A 19267-nucleotide genomic window follows, 5' to 3' on the forward strand; every position below is an offset into this window, starting at 1 on the left:
GGTGTTGGTGGTAAGAATAAAATCCTTAACATGAATAATAGGACCATGCAGAGCATTGGGATTCACATTCTAGATACAGAGTGAATAGTAAGGGGGAATTACCAAAGAAAACAATAAGAATCCTAACAACAAATACAAAAATAATGAAATGAAATAAAACAAAAACAAAAATACCTTGTGGGTGCTAGGATTAAAGGCATGTATTAACTCTGACCAGCTTTGTAGGTATTTGCAATAAAAAGCAAACAAACAAACAAACAAACAAACAGCCTTATTACAGTTGCAGCAGGTGCAGGAGAGAAAGCTGGGAGATATCCTGTTCTGCTGCCCCCATGCTGTGATTCTGCAGCAGCAACTTCCTTGGGAATAGGAACCTGTATGCAGTGTGATCCCTTGCTGGGCCTGTCATCTCTAAAAGAGGGGCTTCCCTAATCCAAAACCTTGGAATCCAGTTTACTTCAGGCCAGGAATGAAGTCAACCATCATTAGGGAAAGAGCAAGGGAAAAATTACATAGGAAAAAATATGGGCCTTAATCAGAAGAAAAGATCCTCAACTTCTAAGGCACGCACATCTCTACTCCTCTCTTCTGAGCTTTGCATAGAGATGTTGTATAACTCCAGATGCTAGGAAAAGGCAGAGTTCTTCCCAGAAAAGTCATACATGCTTTTCACCCTGACGTCTGTGAGGTTAGGTGGCATCTTATCACAGAGTCAGCACACCCGGGATAAGGACACAGAAGCCACAGATGACAATGCCAAATGGACTCCCTCCTGAACTTATGGACCCATTAAAATTGAGGTTTAGCCTAACCTTAGGCCATTCCATTCCCTGCCCATCCGCCTGCTTTTTATGTTTACTATGAGTAAAAGTTCAGTGTGTAGCCCCAATATCCTCATGATTGGACTTGGAAATTCAGGAAGAATGATATTGGAGAAGGGATGGGTATGTGGTTACAATGTGGTAACACGAGGTCCAGGTTTACGTTTGCTCAGTGATGTCCAATTTAATTGTCTTGTTATATTTGTGAAAGGGAGGATGTTCAACTTAATATATAAAAGGTACAGAAACTTATTATTTTATATATGCCCTGTAGGTGATCTGTATGTTCCCAAGAAAAAGGAGTTTTTATTGCAATATATAGGATTATAGATCATTTATTTTCTGACATACATGGATATGTAAATGGAAACAATGTCAGCTGTCAAGGACTGCACAGCAATCAAATATTCCCAGGTTTTATACACTCAGGGGTCTAGAAGGAATATATTGGCCTCCAGAAAAAGGGAAAACCTTAGGAATCAAAATGTGTGTCACATGTATTATCTTGGGTAGTAGATTTACTTTTAAGAAAAAAACTCCCTCCTCCTTGGTCCCTAGAGATTTGGGTGCTAAGAAAAATCTGTTCCCTAATTCAGGGTTGTAAGCAACTCTCCCCAGCAAAAGCAATGATGACTTCTAATGAAGCAGAGAGAAACATCTAGCTTTGGAATAGAGGTTGCCAAACAGTTTTCCCAGTGACATATGAGAGACTGGAGGAAAGGGCCCCCACAGAAATTGATCCATTTGGGGAGAGCTAGTTAGCAGGTAGACCATAGAACTTCCCAGTGACATCATCAGTAAGCCCTTCACTGGACAATCTATTGTATCTAAGAGATCCCTAGAATCTCCTGTGTGTGATGTCACCAGTGTTGTGGTGACACCAACTGCCTTTGGGATATTCCTTCAGTTCCCTTTGGGTTCACAAGCAGGCATGTTTCGCCAGCTGCTCAAGCTATTTCGAAAGGAAAGGGGAGATCAAGGAGAGACCACACCAAGGCAGAAGGAGGATGACCTCCTCTCTAGTAAAACAGGAAGGAAGAAATCATTCTGGGGAAGGCTTGGTGAGTCCTGGGCAGAGTTGGGGAACATCCTCAAGGAGGTAGGTTTGAGATGTGCCTTCTAAGACTAGGCCTTACAAGCAGGAGCCTTGGGATTTCTCAAAGACAAACCAAGAGTCAGGAGTTCCTGATCATTAATTTGAGAGAAAGCCAGAAAGTGGTAAGCCTTCAGTTTCTTTTCTGGAAGCTTTTTAATTGTGAGTGTCAATGAATGGCAGGAGGAGGCACTGTGAGATTAACAATGTGACCATCCATGGTTGGGAGTTGAAGCACTTCATCCTCTAGATTACTGTAGGTTACATAAGTCCCTGATGGCGAGAACAAGGAAGGATGCATCCCTAGAAATGAATTGAGTTCTCAGACACTTTGGGCTGGAACACGCACGATTAGAGCTTGATGGTGCTAAGCATTATGAACTCCAGGATTATCTGCACCACAGCTGATATGAGATAACAATGTCCCAGATGTTTATGTCTCAGTCAGGTTATAACTTTCAGTGCCAGGGGTCCTGTAATAGTGAGTGTGGCACGTGTATGGCATTAGAGCTTGGGAAGAGGGACATAGCTTAAGAATCCAGTTGAAGAAAGCTTTTCTGCTCTTTCAGGGATTCACCCAGTCTCTACCATTTCCCCTTCCTCAACCTCCTTTTGGGATTCAGAATGATGTTTTCTGCCCACGGGCCATAAAATATGCAAATTCACTTGGGTTTATCTATCTATCTATTTATCTATCAGGATTTGGTAGGAAGACATCATCCCAAATTGTCATCAGTGAGCAAGAGAAGTGTCGAAAGGAACTGGAGGAACTCAAACTTGAAATCCAGAAGTGTAAATTCGAGAGGGATGAACTTTATCAAATCCTGGACTTTTATATCTATGATGATTGGGACCTCAGGTAGTCATTATGCCCAGTTACCTGTTCACTGTCTTGTGCTCTCTCTCTGCTAACCCAAGATTTCCTCATAGCACCAGAGAGTTTCACCTCCCATCCTGGATTTTAAAAAGCCTTGGCAGGCATTTGCTTGTGAGATAAGCTAGGTGCTGTGTGTTTAGGGTCAACCTCTTTTGTACTTGACCCTGAGCTCCTTGGATTAGCGTTGGTTCTGTCAACAGCTAGAAGGATCTTGTCACACTTGCTGCCTGTAAGTGAGGGAATGAAATGCCTGCATGTCATGACTCTTTTACTCCGATTTTGTTCATTGTACACTGATTCTGTGGCACCTCCATGCATGTAGTTGGGATTCTACTTGTGTTTTATATGGGTTGGTATGTATGTATGTGAAAGTATTTGTGGGTTTTATGCTCACGGTCAGGGAGTCTGGGGAGATTGATGGGATCTGAGGATTTGTGTGATGGACAGTTTGCAGGTCATGATGGTGTGGAAGCCCACAGGGATCAACAGAGCACTTTGCATCTTCTATTTACTTAGGTGGTAGATAGGACTCTCCTGAGGGAAGGAAGGGTTACAAATCCTCTTCCCTGTCAAAGTAGTTATGCCCTCTGGGAATTCATGGAACAAAAGGAAACTAGGTTTGAGAATCCATGTTTTCAAAACAAAAGAAATGTCATCACAACTATGTGTTGGACCCAAGCCACTCCAGTAGAGAGGAGAACCATATCTCCACAGCCTTTTAAAGAGTCCTTATTTCAAAATATGTTTGCTGATTTACGTGGAAATATTTCCTTGAAAGAAATGTTGTTGGAGTCTCACTGTTGTGTTTTTGCTCTGGTCTTTGTGTTTGCCACATTCTTCCCCCTCATTTCTTGAATTTGAATTTTTTTATTGGATTTTTTTTTTTACATTTCACCTATTTCTGAAATCATGAGTTCAGATGGTTATTTGTTCCTTGGGCCATGCCCTAACACAGGCTGGATGTCGAATTGCCAATACTTCAATCCGAACATGAGAGGAGAATGATGGCTATGCAAATGATGACCAACTCAATAAGTGATGCCATGGAGAGGTACAAGGAGCTCATACAAGTGAACAGTTCCTACCAGTGAGTCACTGACAGAGATGAGAACCCAGCACTAGGCAGGAAATGCTTCTGTCCTGTATGACTTTGAACCAAAGTCAGGGCTCTGGTTCTGTAACGTCTGACTCTTAATAAGAAGCCTGCCTCCTGGCAAGGGTCTTAGATTTGTAGCTCTTGGACTCAGTTGTCCTACATGTGAAGGGTGTAGAAAACACTCCAATTGTTATTTTCCCCATTAAAGATCTTCTAGATAGTAAAGGTTTGTTCTATTAGGTGAATATCAATCAACCTTGACCTTCTAGGTCTCTGACAGGAGATTTACATATCTGTGATGCATGAGAAACACATGGAAAGATTGTATAGCTATTGGGTCTTCAACTACCCCTTGGAGGGGATTTCCCCACTATGTGAAGATAGTTTTAGCATACCATGGACATATAAGCACCCATATGGACCATCTCTTCTTCCTTGATTTATATAAACTGTCTTAGTGTCAGGATTTTCAGAAGTACTTTGATTCATGTGGAATGTGGATTCTGGATTTCCCTCCTCTAATTGGTGCTAACTTGTATAGTGTGGCTCTATTCTGGGGATGTCTGGGGATGAGGACCCTTGATGGCATGATTGGACTTGCAAGAGTGACAGGCAAATAGAAGCTGGCTGGCATTTACCATTTTTTGTTTGTGGTTCAGCATCAGGCACTCCCAGCTCCTGTGTGAACAAACTCAATTGAAGAACAAAATACAGATTTTGCTGAATGAGAAGAGAGAACAGCTGGTGGAGCAGACTGAACTGCCAGCATCCTCTGTGGAGGCAAAGAGGCTCTGTGAAGAGGCCAGAATGAACATCTGTGACCCCAGAGCCAAGCAACAGCAGGTAGGATTAGGCCTCAGGGTCAGGTTGTCCTCATGTCTTACCATAACCATAGACAAACCAATGTAACTGTCTATTGACTGATCCATGTCCTGACCTAGGTCTCATCCAAGTGTTCATTTATGTGATGGCTTACAAGGCTTTCCGTGGAGATAGCCCTTTTTCAAGAAACGGGATGTTTGGAAAGCAAAAGCTCCTGCTCTTCTCGAATCTGCAGTTTATTAAGGGAAATAGGTTGATCACACAGCAGAGCACTACATGTCATTATGTGTGGAGGGTGCTATGTGGGAGCCCCTCTTTAGACTAGAACAGGGCTTTAAGGGATGAAGCAAAAGTCTGGAGCTCATTTTCTTTACAGGGACGTTTGAGACTCCAGGAAGTAAGTCAAACCAGAATCTTCCCGGGGGAAGACGCATGTAGAAATGGCAAAGAAAAGGTTGTCCTTGTCATTTGTGGTGGCTGTTGTCCTTCTTCCCCTCTTCTCCCTGTATATGAAGAAAGTGTCTGCATGCTTCATAGAGCTTGGGTAAGTACAGAGCCTGAGGAGCAGCATGTCAGTCCTGTCTTATTTGAGTGCTCCTGGAGAGTTCATATCTGGGCCTTACAGTCTGAAGCTGGTTAGAAGAATAAGGATGTGAAAAGGTTTCTCAAAGGCTGAGGGTTGGCATGAGAGATTTGAGATTTCAAGAACAAAGTTATCCATATGTAGCCCCAATTCTCACCCAGAAAAGTGTATTGCTGTGCTGACCTGCATCTTAGGGATCATGCAGGGAGGCCAGTTAATGACAAGCAATTTTGTCCAGTCATTTTCCAACTTAGTCCTTTAAGCCTAGGTCTCTCAACAAACATGAAGCTTCCTGTTTTGTGCTGGCCAGCAGTCTTTGCATCACCGGTCCAGTTCCAGGTGGAGCCCCCTCTCTTCTTTTCTCAACACATTTTTAAACCATTCAGTTATTTTCAAAATAAGGATTAGATTTCACTTTACCTGAACAGAGGTATCCCCCGGGAAGATTCTGGTTTGTCTTATTGGCTTCAGCATGATCTTGCATGGAATCCTAGAGTGCATCCCTCTGCTGACATTGCTTTGCTGACTATATCATGGGCACAGCATTCTTTCAGGATAGATTCCCTCTCAATATTGTACACAGTGCTGCATTTTAGAAAAGTCACTGTATGTTATTTATTTAGCCCTTTCCTGCAGACATTGAGGTTGTTTTAATATCACATGAACTCTTTGTGATGAAAAGCTCCTTGTAAATGACCATGAGTCACTGTCTCCTCTGATGCTTCCAAAGTCTTCTATGAAGGAAACAGGGTAGATTTAGTGAGGGGCCTATGATGAGTCAGCATAGAGCTTGATGGAGTCTTTTCCTAGAAATCTCTCTCTTGGGAATTTGATGATGTGTTGTTTAGGCTATCTGTGCAGAGCACGTAACTTACTTGTAGGACCATCAGGTATCTGCATAGAAAGGGTTCCTGAAGTGGAAATGAGTACAGGCCAGGGCAGCACAGCCTGCTTGAGTCTAAGAGACTTGTACACAGCATTGTTCCCACTAATTCCTCACTCAACAGGAAATGTACTGCATAAGAGCAAAGTTTTCATTTGTGCATGTGAGTGTGTATCTGTGTGTGTGTGTGTGTGTGTGTGTGTGTGTGTGTGTGTGTGTGTGTGTGTTTGCCAGCAGTGGATGAGCATGGTTATGCTCATGCTGTGTGTTTTTCTAATGCTGGATGATTTTTCAAGTCTTTTCGGAATGGGAATTTATATATAGGAGTGTGAGTGAGTGAGTGTTTGTGTGTGTGTGTGTGTGTGTGTGTGTGTGTGTGCGTGTGTGTGTGTGTGTTTGTGTGTTTGTGTGTTTTCAGTACTGAACCTGTATTTCCCTCTATTTCCAAGTTTCATGATAAAAGTACTCTAAGAATTCACTTTACATCCATGAAACATGAAATACAGCTGCCCAGTCATTAAGCATCTCCATCTAGCTCTGTACAACAAAATGACACTTAAGGTATTAATTTATTCTATTTTCAAAAAATTCATAACAGAATTATCTTGTGAAGTCTGGGGAGGAGTGGGAAATATGTTCAAGTGAGTCCGGTTTCACAGTGGTGACAAATGGTACAGGCCTGGAGCTTGCAGGTCCCTTTTTGTAATGGTGTAGAAGCAGGACAATAAAGTCCTTTAGAAATGCAACCCCCAAAAAGAAGACACAAAAACACCTGTAATGTAGATTTTCAAGTGATTAGGGGTAAAACTACTGATCTGCATTGAAATCCTTTGGAGCACATGGAGGTAAGGGGGGGCTTCTTTATAAAATCCATTGATTTATGATCCTTCTCTGTTCTTTGTGAATTGTGAAAGCCCACTGGAAGGTTATGTCACTCACTGTGTTTTCTCCAAGGTTGCTTTCCACATGGTCTGCTACCATTATTTTCCAGCTACCTTGGCACACTACAGCTTCCCCTGGGAGTTTGGCTTGGATTTATTCTCAATTTTATTCATTGAGAATTTGAGTTGCTTGGAGTTGTATCATCATACAGCAAAAGTCCCATAGCTATGTTGTGTTGCAAGAACAGGCCAATTTCAGGAGCCCCTTTAGGTACACAGTTAATCCAAAGCCCTCCCCTATGTTATCTGTGTAGCATTCTGCAAGTGTTGTTAATCAAAATCATTTTCTCTCAGTTAATTTCAGCCTCAATGGGGTTAGGAGAAATGATGAAATTCAGATGGGTCTAGGAGTGTAAGAACAGGGAGCCCTATGAGAAGCCATGTTCAGAAAGTGGAACAGAAGTTTTAGTTAACCCAGTGATTCCACAACAAGGACTAGGTGTTGCCATTGCAACTAGGGAGCATCAGTGTTGTAGTGGTCACAGAGTAGCCTTGTAGGAGAATCAATCCAGACGTTCATCAGTCAAGGAGTAAAAATATATCATAGTGAGGAGCCTGTCCATGGATTCTGATTCAGTCTGAGATAATCCATGCAAGCTTTTACTTACTTACTCAAAATATCTGTGTCAAAATCACATTATGGGGAGAAAATTTGTTGATTTGGATCCTAGTTATGGGGATTTCCTGTGATTCTATCTTTGGGCATGAAGTCACTCAGGCTATGGTAAAGAGAGCTCCGATTAGAAGAAGCTGCACACTTCGGGGAAATTCTGAAACAGTGAACAAGAACAAGAGTCTAGTCCACCACCAACATATGATCCTTTGTTGGGGAACAAGACTGCTCTACACAGCCTTGGGAACTTGCTAAGCAAGATTGGTAATAGGGAAATAACCCTGAGTCTATGACGGTTTATGGGAGGACAGCACATCACTGACTGAGCTGTCTATCGGCTTCGGTCACTATTTACATATCCCACCCAACATTTGTTTTTATGCCTCCAGAGTATCCTGGAGAATCTTTACATTAAGCATTAATGTTCAAGTAGGAACACAGGCTGGAAGAAGCCATTTGAATATCCTTTCCCTATATAAATACCCTTTTTGGGTGAATGACCACCCACATGGTTTTCAGCATCAGGCAGCTAAAGAGCTACTCAGAGTATTGTTCTGGTACAGTTCATGTGAATTTTGCCCATGAAACAATATATATGATCCTTTGGATTTCTTGGTATTTTCTACTCCTTTCTTCCTGTGATCTCTCCGGAAAGATCTAAGGACATTTTCTCTTCTGTCCTCTCACAAATTGCCTTGCACTAGCAATAGACTTACAGGGGTGCTGGTGTGTTTCTACATCACAATCACCTTTAATGTCCATGTGTACGCTGGGAAGATTTGCATGGAGCACATTCTCAGTGATTACAGGATCTATGTAATTCCCATGGATTTGATGTGAGATGGCCTCTCTGTGTATTTTCAGGTACAGCGGTTAAAATGGAACCCAGGCAGCTTCCTTCACTGCAAACATAATCAGAACTTTCACCTCAATTCTGGGCATGTTCTCCAGAAGGCATCCACATGGTATTCTAGGTTGCTCATACCTCTCTTGACCTCAGATTCAGACATAGCCACAATGTTATTATTCCATGTCATATACCTGGACAAGTGGGAAAATATGCTCATTTTTCTCTTAATTCCAGTACAGTGCATAGTCCACAGTTCAAATTCTAGCAGTTTGAAAAGCTGAGATATAAATCCAAGCCCAGGTACTCTATGACACTTGGGGATGCAGGGACTGACCTCAGCTGACAGACAGGTCATGCTGGATTGTCCAACTGAATAGAGCTGATGTAAGAGGGAGAGCTAAAGTTACAACCCCTCACTAATCCTTTTTCCCCTTGCTCTGCCAGGTCTGAAATTCTCCAGCAGAAACTCGAACATGACACAGACCTGGGCAAGATCTCCCTTGGTGAGAAGTGGTACAGGAGGAGAACAAAGTGTGCACAGCAAATACACCACTATTGCATCTCATCTGTAATGTCCATAGCAACTGTGGACTGCATTTTCCTCCTTTAGTTTGAATTCTTTGGATTGAATAGGCCGTACTTTCACCTTGCCTCTCTCCAGCAAGTGTACAGTTTTGGAGGGACCCAGAGAAGTCCTGATGCACATCAATCAAGAGCTGCTGGTCATCCAGAAAGACTGTTCGTGTGTAAATTTGTACTTGTCCTGATGGGTCATCCAGAAGGGTTTCATGGAGATCAGTCCACAACATTGGAAAGACTTTGAGACAAAGGCTGTGATGTATTTTATACTCGGTATTGGATGGTCTTGTCCTTCATACCCCACTTCAATAGAAGAGACCTCCTTACATTCCACTTGAAAAGATTATTACCATCAGTAACTGCTTATCTATTATGTTCCAAGGCCAACCACGGGATATAAGTCTGTTCTGCAAAATGAGTAGCAAAAGAATGTTTAGCATAATTCCTCTGTTTAGATTTTGGCTTGAATTTTGATTATTTTGGTTTTTCTTGTATTCATTTGAAAGTTTGGTATTTATTTGTTTTTGTTTTATTCTTGCAGTTGATTCGCTATTTTGATGAGGATATAGACTGTATATATTGACTACCCGCATCTGGTTACTATTGAGTAAATTGGATGTATTCCTTTAAATAAAACAGTAATCTCAAACTCTTCACTCTTAAGAACCTTTTTATTGATCATTAGTGTCAACATCTGAAGTCCCACAGCTATCAGGAAGGGATGGATCTGTGCATTCTCATGGGGACTGGGCATCAAATCACTTCCCCGTCAGACTGAGATTCAAAGGCATTTATACACTCACTGTTCACTGTGTTCCCAACTCTGTGAATTTCAACTTCATCATGCATACATTACCCACTGTGTATGTTTGCTGTCAAATATATAGTTACCTCTAAATTATACTCTGTGGATGAGAGTGTTGAACAAATTAATGAGATAATCATTAATTTTTCTGTCATATCTCCCAGAAAATATAAACATGGTATAAGGGAGTTTAAAGCAATCAGGAAGCCTGCACCCAAATCCGGTGGTGAAGAGTGCTGAACACCCAGAAATGCAGATACTCCTGAGACCACAGGACAGAAAGCCACTTCTTTTCTCCACTGGACAGTTTTGTCTCTTTTGCCAAAAATCAAGTGCCCATAGGTGTGTGCGTTCATTTCTGGGTCTTCACTTCTATTCCACTGGTCTATCTTCCTGTCTCTGTACCAACACCATACAATTTTTATCACTAATGCTCTGTAATACAGCTTGAGTTCAGGGATGGTCATTCCCCTGGAAGTCCTTTTATTGTTGAGGATAGTTTTAGCTATCCTGGGTTTTTTGTTATTCCAAATGAATTTGAAAATTGTTCTGTCTAACACTATGAAGAAATGGATTGGAATTTTCATGGCGATTACATTGAAACTGTAGGTCATTTTGGGAAATATGCAAATTTTACTCTCTTCATCCTGCCAACCCATGAGCATGGGAGATCTTTCCATCTTCTGAGATCTTCTTCAATTTCTTTCTTCAGACACTTGAAGTTCTTGTCACACAGATCTTTCACTTGCTTGATAAAGTCACACTGAGGTATTTTTACATTATTTGGGACTATTATGAAAGCTGTTGTTTCCCTAATCTCTTTCTTAGCTTGTTTATCTTTTGTAAGAGGAAGGCTACAGATTTGTTTGTTAATTTTATACCCTGCAACTTTGCTGAAGTTGCTTATCAGGCTTAGGAGTTCTCTGGGTTAAGTTTTGCGGTCACTTAAGTATCTTATCATATCGTCTGCAATAGTGATATTTTGACGATGATGATGATAACAGCTATTACCATTGGAGGTAACATAAATGGATCCAAGTGGCCCCTAGCACAGGCAAGCAGCACCTTTTGCTTCTAACAACTCAGTCACTTTTCAGAGTTATATCGTGTCTCAGCAAGTTTTGTGTCAATTAGACAAGCTTGGCCCAGACTGACAGCAAAATTCTGGTGTCTTGCTTAGGAAACTGAGCACTGAATGACTAAACTCCCATGAAGTCAGCCGGTGCGTGCAGTGTTATGTGCCATTCCTGGAAACAAAGACTTCTAATTTGCTTCTTCCCTCCCTTTTGAGACTTTGTGTGTAGCTACATAGTCCATTTTGTTTCTACATTCATTTCCTTTAAACTTTTAATTCCGTCATATGTGTCTGAGTGGCAGCATGTGCACATGACTGTGCATGCCCTTGGAGGCTGGGTGTCAGATATCCTGGAGTTGCAGGCAGTTTTAGGCACCCTGACATGGGTTGTGGGAACCAAAGTTCCTCTGCAAGAGCAGTACTGACTCTTAACCTCTGAGCCCCCTCTCCAGCCCCAACTACCCAATAAATTTTAATGAGTTTCCTTCCTGTGTGAGTCAGCCAAAGCCACTGGGCTAACTGCCTTACTGAAATGGGTGGTCATTAGGGTCAGCCAAAGTGCTTGCTGAGAGGAGAATTCACAGCTGAGGACTCACAGGTCTTTGTACCATGTAACCTCACATCCCCTTCCTGCTTCCAAACTCTGCTAGAGTCCACTGCAGTTTCACAGAAACCTCCCTCCAATGCCGTTTGGTGAGGAGCATCATGGAAAGGCCCTCTGTACCATTATGTTACAATATGATACAGTCAAGGACTATGTGCTGGACTATGAGATGACCTAGAGCAGAAATAATTCAGCAGGAACAGAAGCTTAGAAATAATGTGCAGGACCGTAAATCTTACTCTCAAAGTTCCCAGGGAGATGGGAAGAGATGGAGCTCTTTCCACTGCTCATGGGCTCAGATCTGAGCCCATTACTCCTTGACCTCCAAATGGGTTGTCCCCTCCTCATTTTATAGCCCAAGTCCTGCTTGTTCAGCTTTAACTGCTGGCACATGCATAGAGGTTTATGCAGTGAACACTTAGTTTCCTACACAAATTATCTGGGGATGTCGATGTTAGTCTGAAGCAAGCTTTGTTGCCTCAAAAGATTTGTTCAGAAAAAAACTGTCACGCCCACCTCGGCCAGCAAGGAAGACGCAACACGGTTGGATTCTTCTCAACAGCCTTTACTGCAGGACACCTTCATTATTGACACAGGGAGGCGGCGGCGGCAGCAGCCAGCCCTAAGTGTTACAGCTCTAAGTGTTACAGCTCCAAGTGTTACAGTTTCAAATGTTACGGCGCGGAGCAGCAAAGCCGCTCGCCTTATATACACAACAGTATGCTAATATTCTTTCAGGGATTGGTGGGGCATGAGTCACCCCACTGTCATCCCAGCTACTTGTCCTCCAGAGATTGGCGCGGCATGAACTCCATTAGCATAGTACCGCCCCAGCCAGACTGACTTGAGTTGCAAAACCCCACGCATGTGCAGTACTGTTGTTCACCACAGGAGGGCGCCAGATTCACCTCATTATCATACAGCTGCCCTGACAGGGGACAAGCCTGCGCATTCCTGGTAAGTTATTCACATTCGGACTGGGCTGGCTGTGGGCGCCATCTTTACTTCACCTAGCCGCTCCCTACAAATAACTTTCAAAGGTGATTGGTTTGCATTGCTTGAAAGTGCATCTACCTTGGCATCTGATTTAACCATGCTGCTTAAGACAACACGCCAATTAAAAATATAAAAGTGTATGTAGCGATTCAGAGTAGCCATAGCAAAAATTGTGACCATGGTCTGCAGACGAATGAAGCTCCCCAGTGCCTACATCAGCCTAAATTTTCTGTCCAAAATTCTAGGCTTTTAGAACACAGAACTGGCAGAGACCTTTAGTTCTTGAGTTTAAATCCTCATGGGAGGAGAGAACTGATTCATGCAAGTTGTCCTCTGATCTCCACAAGCATGCCATCACTTGTACATACGTGCATGAACACACACAGACACACACACATACATACACACACATACACACACATACACACACATACACACACACATACACATACATACACACACATAAACACACATACATACACACACACACACACACACACACACACACACACACACACACACGTCTCTGAGATGCCACATGAGGAAGGAAGCACCTGAGTTCTGGCTGTTGCCCGCAGACTGGTACACAGCACATAAGATTTCCAATGGGAAGAACACCCAGGACCAACCAGAGGACAGTCGGAGCAGGATCTGGAAGCCCAGGACAGGTACCTTGCAAATGAGTCTGCCTGCATGAGACAGCACATTAGTAGACCAGGTAGCTGACCACACTCAGGGGCCATGCTGGAGGCACTGTGCCTGGATCATTCCCGCTACATCTTCTGCTGCCACTGCGCCAAGGCTGGCCTGCTACACCATCTACTGCACTTCATGGCCTGACCCTTGATGCAAACACCAAGTAGCACATGATGTTCGTAAACTGTTCTGTTGTCTCCATACACACTCACGTCCTTGACCTGCAGAGAAATACTGCACAACATAGCAACACTGCATGCCTGGATTTCAGCAGAAAGAAGTGTGTGATTCTGCCCCATATGACTTCAGGAGACCAGCACACAAAGCAGAAGCCCCGATGGCCCATAGACATTAAAGGACTAGGAGGAACTGAGCAGCACTTTGGGCTTGCTCTCTGGGTCAGTGGTGTCAAGAAGGCATTGGGTTTAACACTAATTATTCTTTAATGGCATGAGCCAAGGACTTCTTCAGCTCATTGTGGACATTGAGATGTCTATTTCTATTATCTAGGAGTAATAGAAGTTGTGGAGGTTGGACTGGGCAGTAGAATGTGGACAGAAGCCAATGCTACTTGTGCACTTAAGCACGTGGCTAAATTAAACTACTCAAAAGCCAACCAGAAGCTACCGATGATTAAAATTATTTTTAATTTAATCAATTAAGTTAAAATTAGTTTTAATTAAATTAATAACTTAATATAAAATATTTTCAACATCCACATATATAATAAATAAATTCGAGTGTAACCATATTTCCTCTGTTAATAGCCCCAGGCAGGTAAGGAAGCCATATAGAGATTTATTTCTCAGCTTATATGAATCATGCTGCTAACCTTGCCACATTGAAATGTTTACTGCCAGTTTTTATCTTAGCAATTGTTTCCCACAGTTTGAATAAGGTTTCTGTAAGATTTCAATAATGTGTCACATACCTTGGGAGGATAATGCTTCCCTAGGAGCCATGAAGTATCTGAAAATAACCTCGGCATTATGTCTGAGAAATATTCTCTCAAGTTTGTAGTCAGGGGAAGTCAAGACACCTCTGAGACAATGTAGGCTATGGCCTTTGGTTGCCTCCCAGAATTTGATGATCAAACTCTATTGCTGAAGACATGACACACTTTGGACACAGGACTGGGAGGATTTGAGCTCATCCCCAACAAATGACTCTCATTGTCAGAAGGCACCGAGAAAGTGGAGTGTTTGGTCGTCCTATCTAACCGCAAAGCCCAGAAACCACAGCCCTGGCTGGATGGCAACATTTCCACAATGGTGAAATACTGGCACCTTTATCTCTGGTGTCACGGAAGGGTTAATGATCTAAAAGTCTCAGAGGAGCTAGAAAGCTCTGGCTAGGAAAGTCAACAAGCTGTTAACATCTGTGGGCAGTTAGCTTACGGGACGCTTCTGATAAGAAGGTCAACATGTCAACCTACGTTGGCATTTACAAGTCCATGATGCAGAGGAACGGATGTACAGATGGAATCTTCCACTGCTGAAGTTTCCTTTCTGCTCTAAAAAACCCTCAAGTCTCCTCCACTCCCCTGGAGGGATCCTATACTGTTCTAGTGAATGACAGCCTGCTTCTGTTGAGGTTGGCGACTTCCTTGTATTCATGTTGCCTCCTTCTGTCCCATCTAACATTTGGTGTTGAAACTGGAGAGGAGTTTAGGGCTCCTGTGACCCCCTCCCCTGGTTGTCGTTTCTCCATCACCTCCCTTTGCTGACACCCACCCACTGACAGTGTGGTTTCCTTGGCTTCCTACAAGCTGAACAGCTGCCTGTTGCAGGTTGAAACCTATGGGCCTTGGGATTCTTTTTCTACCTAAGATCCACATTCTGGGCGTTACTGGCAAGCCATGTAAACATGGCTCGGGCTCCTTGTAAAACCTGTCCTCCTATCTCTCCAACTCTCCAGAACAGAGTCTCTTGGTTCCTTGTTTCCTAGAGCACATCCACTACTGCATGTTGTTAACTTAAGTCTTGGCCAGTGTCAGGAGGGGCCCCAGACCTAGGCCTTCTCCAGAACTCCAGGGCTTCCTTGGTCTTTGCCACCTGATAGGCTGGGACACGATCTTCTGCAATTCATGCTCGTTCCTCCAGCTGCTGCCTGGACCCAAGTAACAACTTAAGAAATGACTGTATTCTCTTTTTTCCTTGACCTTCTGAGATGGGTTCCAAATTGTCTGTGCTTAAGAACGCTCTTTGGCATGCCTAAAATCAAACCTCAAAACTTCACCCCATACTCTTACATAGTCTCAGTTCATATCTGGCCCCAATATCAAGTATACAACAGCCACACCCGACATGGACTGAATAATTTCCATTCCCAAATCCTTACCGGCCTAAAGGCAAAATGGCGAATACTGAAATTCCTGCCTCAAATCTTTTACTGCCACTCCCGTTGTTCACTCTGTTCCTTCACTTCTGCATGACAGCTCTAAGTCCCAACCCTACTCCTAAGCCCTCTGCGATGTTATCCTGCAGGCGAGCCTGCACCCTGTCCAACTGTTCTCCCACTTTGCCTATCCGCTGCCCGTGGACAAACCCCTCACCTCTCTGTTTGACACAAAAGGTCCAACTGAGATCTGAGCCCTCTTCCCTCCCACGGTCCCCCCTTAATCCTGCCCAGAACAAAAGGACAGTTCTGGTTCTGGTTCATGTGTTTGCTGATGGTTTTAATTATTCCAGGTGTGGCACAGTAGAACCACTTCTGCTACGGCACCACATGGGAGCTGCTAAGCATCAGGCAATGGCGTCAGGAGCAGAGGACCCCTAAGTACTAAGTGATTTTGACAAACTGCCCTGTGCCTTGGAAGTTCACTGAGCAGCCATGGAGAGATGGGGTTTGCCCCGCTCCCTCCCATCTCAGACTCAAGCATCTCTGTGTCACAGTAACCTGTCTTAGGTCAGGCTGGCCCCTCCTCACTCTGAAACACCCTGAGAGGTAAAGGTGCTGTGCCCTTAAGGACAGTTAACTGGTGAAGTAGTTCCAGTGTAAGTTAGTGTTCCTTATCTCCTCATACAGAGATGTCGTTAGGAAAACAACTATGGTAAAAGGACGCAAGAGTAAAAGCTAGCCCCTGACTCTGTGTCGGGGAGAAAGTAAATGGACACCATTGACCATCCCCCAACTGTGCTGGTAACATTCCCTGCAGACATTTTGGAATTTACTCTCCACCTGGGAACAAACTTTTGAGTTTTTAAAAGAGTCTTCCTTTCTTTCTCCTTCTGTCTCTCCTGCAACCCTGAGAGAACCTCACACTGTGATTCTGCCAACTCTAACAGCAACATAAGAGCTCCTTTTCCTTGAGCTGAGACCATGATGTTCCTTTCTTTGTCTCTTGTTTTGCTTTCCTGGGCCTCCCTGCCAAGGCCTAGGTACAGTCTTCTGTGTCCACACTAACCCAAAGAAAGTGTCCTTTAATTTTTAAAGAAAGGGCACACAAGTCCACATTTAATCTGTGATTTTTATGGACCCCACAGGGACTTGTGTCCTGATGGGACATGGGTTCACTAGATCATGGGGCTGCACACAACAAAAATGGAGACATCTATAAAACTCCCAATCCCGCTAAACTGTATCTCTGTTATACTAGACTAAGGAGGTAACATCAGACAGTAACTAAAGGGGGTTTTGTCATTTTAGTGGTTTGGGACTCAAAGGATAAACTGCCGACAGCAGTACAAGCTGGCACAGTGAGCTACAGCCAGCTGCACTGAGTCTGAAGCCCTGCTCTTGCTGCCTCACTTCTCCAGGCCCATTCTACTCTGAGATAGAACCTGACCCCTGCCCTCAACATCCCTGAGCGCCTCTCCCATGTGTCTGCTTTTGTTTCTGCATGATCTGGAACTAGCAATATATCTCTAGAGAGCCCTGTTAGATTTCCTTTTCACAATGAAAAATATAGAAAACAATCTCAGCAAATAATAACCTTCAAAATCTTGGTTTTTAAAAGTATCTTATGTGTGATCCTGTTTATATAGACTGAGTACATGCGATTATGGTTTGCACACCATGTACTTAGCACCAAATTGACTGATGAGTAAGTGCTCACATAAACTGACGTTGTCAGCTTGGCTAACTTCATCTTATTCCTGGTAAAACTAAAATTTTTAGAAACAAAATAATCGATAAGCACATGTACACACACACAGGTGCGCACGTGCACGCACACACACACACACACACACACACAAACGAACACACACACACACACACAAATATAATTAAAAACTATGAGCACATGAGTTAAACAAAGAGAGATGGGTGATGAGTCTGAACCTTTCTTTGGGACAATTAACATGAGTTTTCAAATTTATTTATTTTATGTATATATACTTTTAAAGGGGGAATAAGAAGAGGGAGCTCTATCTGTATGATTATCTGAGTATAAAAAGCCCTCATACACACTGAATAAGACCTTTTCAGTGGGTGGAATAGGCTTGATTCTTTGGCACAGAAAAGGCCATTCTGAACAGGACACTGATACCACGGGCATGGAGACCGCATCAAGGTGAAAAACTTCTCACGGGAAAGGACAGCATCATTTAGGCAAACCAGCAGCCTACAACGTGGGAAAGAGGGTTAATAGCTAGGCTATGTAAAAAATGAAACTACCTAAACACGAAGAAACAAAACTCAACTAAAATGTGAGATGCAGAATTAAGCAGAGAATTCTCAAAAGAGGAGGCAGGAGTGTGCGGGAAGCACAATGGACGGTTATTCATCTGCTAAGAAAAGTGAAGTTAAATGAGGATTAAACTGTGAGGGAGCTAGGAGAGCAGGGTAGAGCAGGAGGTAATGTGGAGAGTACAGTGCTGTTTAATCTGGGAGAAGGGGTTTACAAGTAAAAACACCGTGTGAGGCCTTTGAATTAATTAAGAGGGAGGATATTTATCAGCTTTCTATTTAAAGTGTATGTTAAAGCAGTAAAAGAGGCAGGAGTGGTGGGCCCTCAGGAGGCAGAGGCAAGTGGGTCTCTGTAAGCCAGCCTGGTCTACAGAGAGAATTCCAGGGCCTCCCAGAGAAAGTCTGTCTTGAAAGACCAAGGGCAGAGACAGAAAAAGAAAAAAGATCATGCAATCCAAACATGCCATTCCTATTCATGGTAAATGTTTTATAATCTTTTGGGGTGTATGTCTGTGCGTGTGTGTTTGTGTGTGTGTGTGTGTTTGAGAGAGACAGAGACAAAGAGACAGAGACAGACAGACACGCAGGCATGCGCGCACGCACACACACACAGAGAGACAGAGAGAAAGGGAGAGAGGGAGTGAGGGAGGGAGAGAGAGAAAGAGAGAGACAGACAGAGACAAAGAGAGAGACAGAGAGAGACAGAGAGAGACAGAGACAGAGACAGAGACAGAGACAGAGACAGAGACAGAGACAGAGAGAGTGCTGACAGGGAATTAATGCCAGGATATCCTTCTAACATGCTGGACAAGCACTCTATCCTGTGCAGCATCCTCTGCAGTTCTCTCTTTCCTTTAATATTGAAACAGTGTTGGTAAATCATCAGGGCACCCTTGAACTTTTTGTTTTCTTTGCCTCACAGACTCTCCTCCCAAGCAGCTGGGGTTAGGAGATTGCACCCCTAAGACCTACTTCCGGTAGGGTTCTCTTTGAAAAGTCATGTCTGTGAGGACCCCTTCACGTCTCTCCTTTTCTGAACATTTATAAAACACCATGCCTAAGAATCTTTTGCAGGGAATTGGATATTGCACTGGGAAGGCCCATTTCTTCATTTTGAGATTCTGGTTATAAACATGTCATAAATATAAATGCCAAACTCCGGAAATGCAGGTGTAGAGAGTCAAATTCTAATCAGACTTAAGTGATGTGGGGTTTTGCTCTAATCTCTATGGTGCTCTCCGTTCCCCAAGTCCATGTTTTTCCTTAGGGTGCTGCCTTTCCAGAGTACTGGTATGCTGCAG

At 43.3% G+C, this 19267-nt stretch overlaps 1 protein-coding gene across 1 annotated transcript; it reads left to right on the plus strand.

The window, feature by feature from the left end:
* The first annotated feature begins 1598 nt into the window (after positions 1-1598).
* Spetex2el1 (Spetex-2E protein like 1) lies at positions 1599-9807 on the plus strand. The gene is made up of 6 exons (XM_039084366.2): positions 1599-1882; positions 2614-2773; positions 3747-3878; positions 4547-4730; positions 5086-5253; positions 9024-9807. Exons 1-6 carry the CDS (start codon positions 1753-1755, stop codon positions 9027-9029), a joined length of 780 nt encoding a protein of 259 aa, XP_038940294.1. The 5' UTR covers positions 1599-1752; the 3' UTR covers positions 9030-9807.
* The last annotated feature ends 9460 nt before the right edge of the window (positions 9808-19267 follow it).

The sequence above is a fragment of the Rattus norvegicus genome, chromosome 9 (assembly GCF_036323735.1).
Source record: "Rattus norvegicus strain BN/NHsdMcwi chromosome 9, GRCr8, whole genome shotgun sequence".
NCBI classification, from domain to species: domain Eukaryota; kingdom Metazoa; phylum Chordata; class Mammalia; order Rodentia; family Muridae; genus Rattus; species Rattus norvegicus.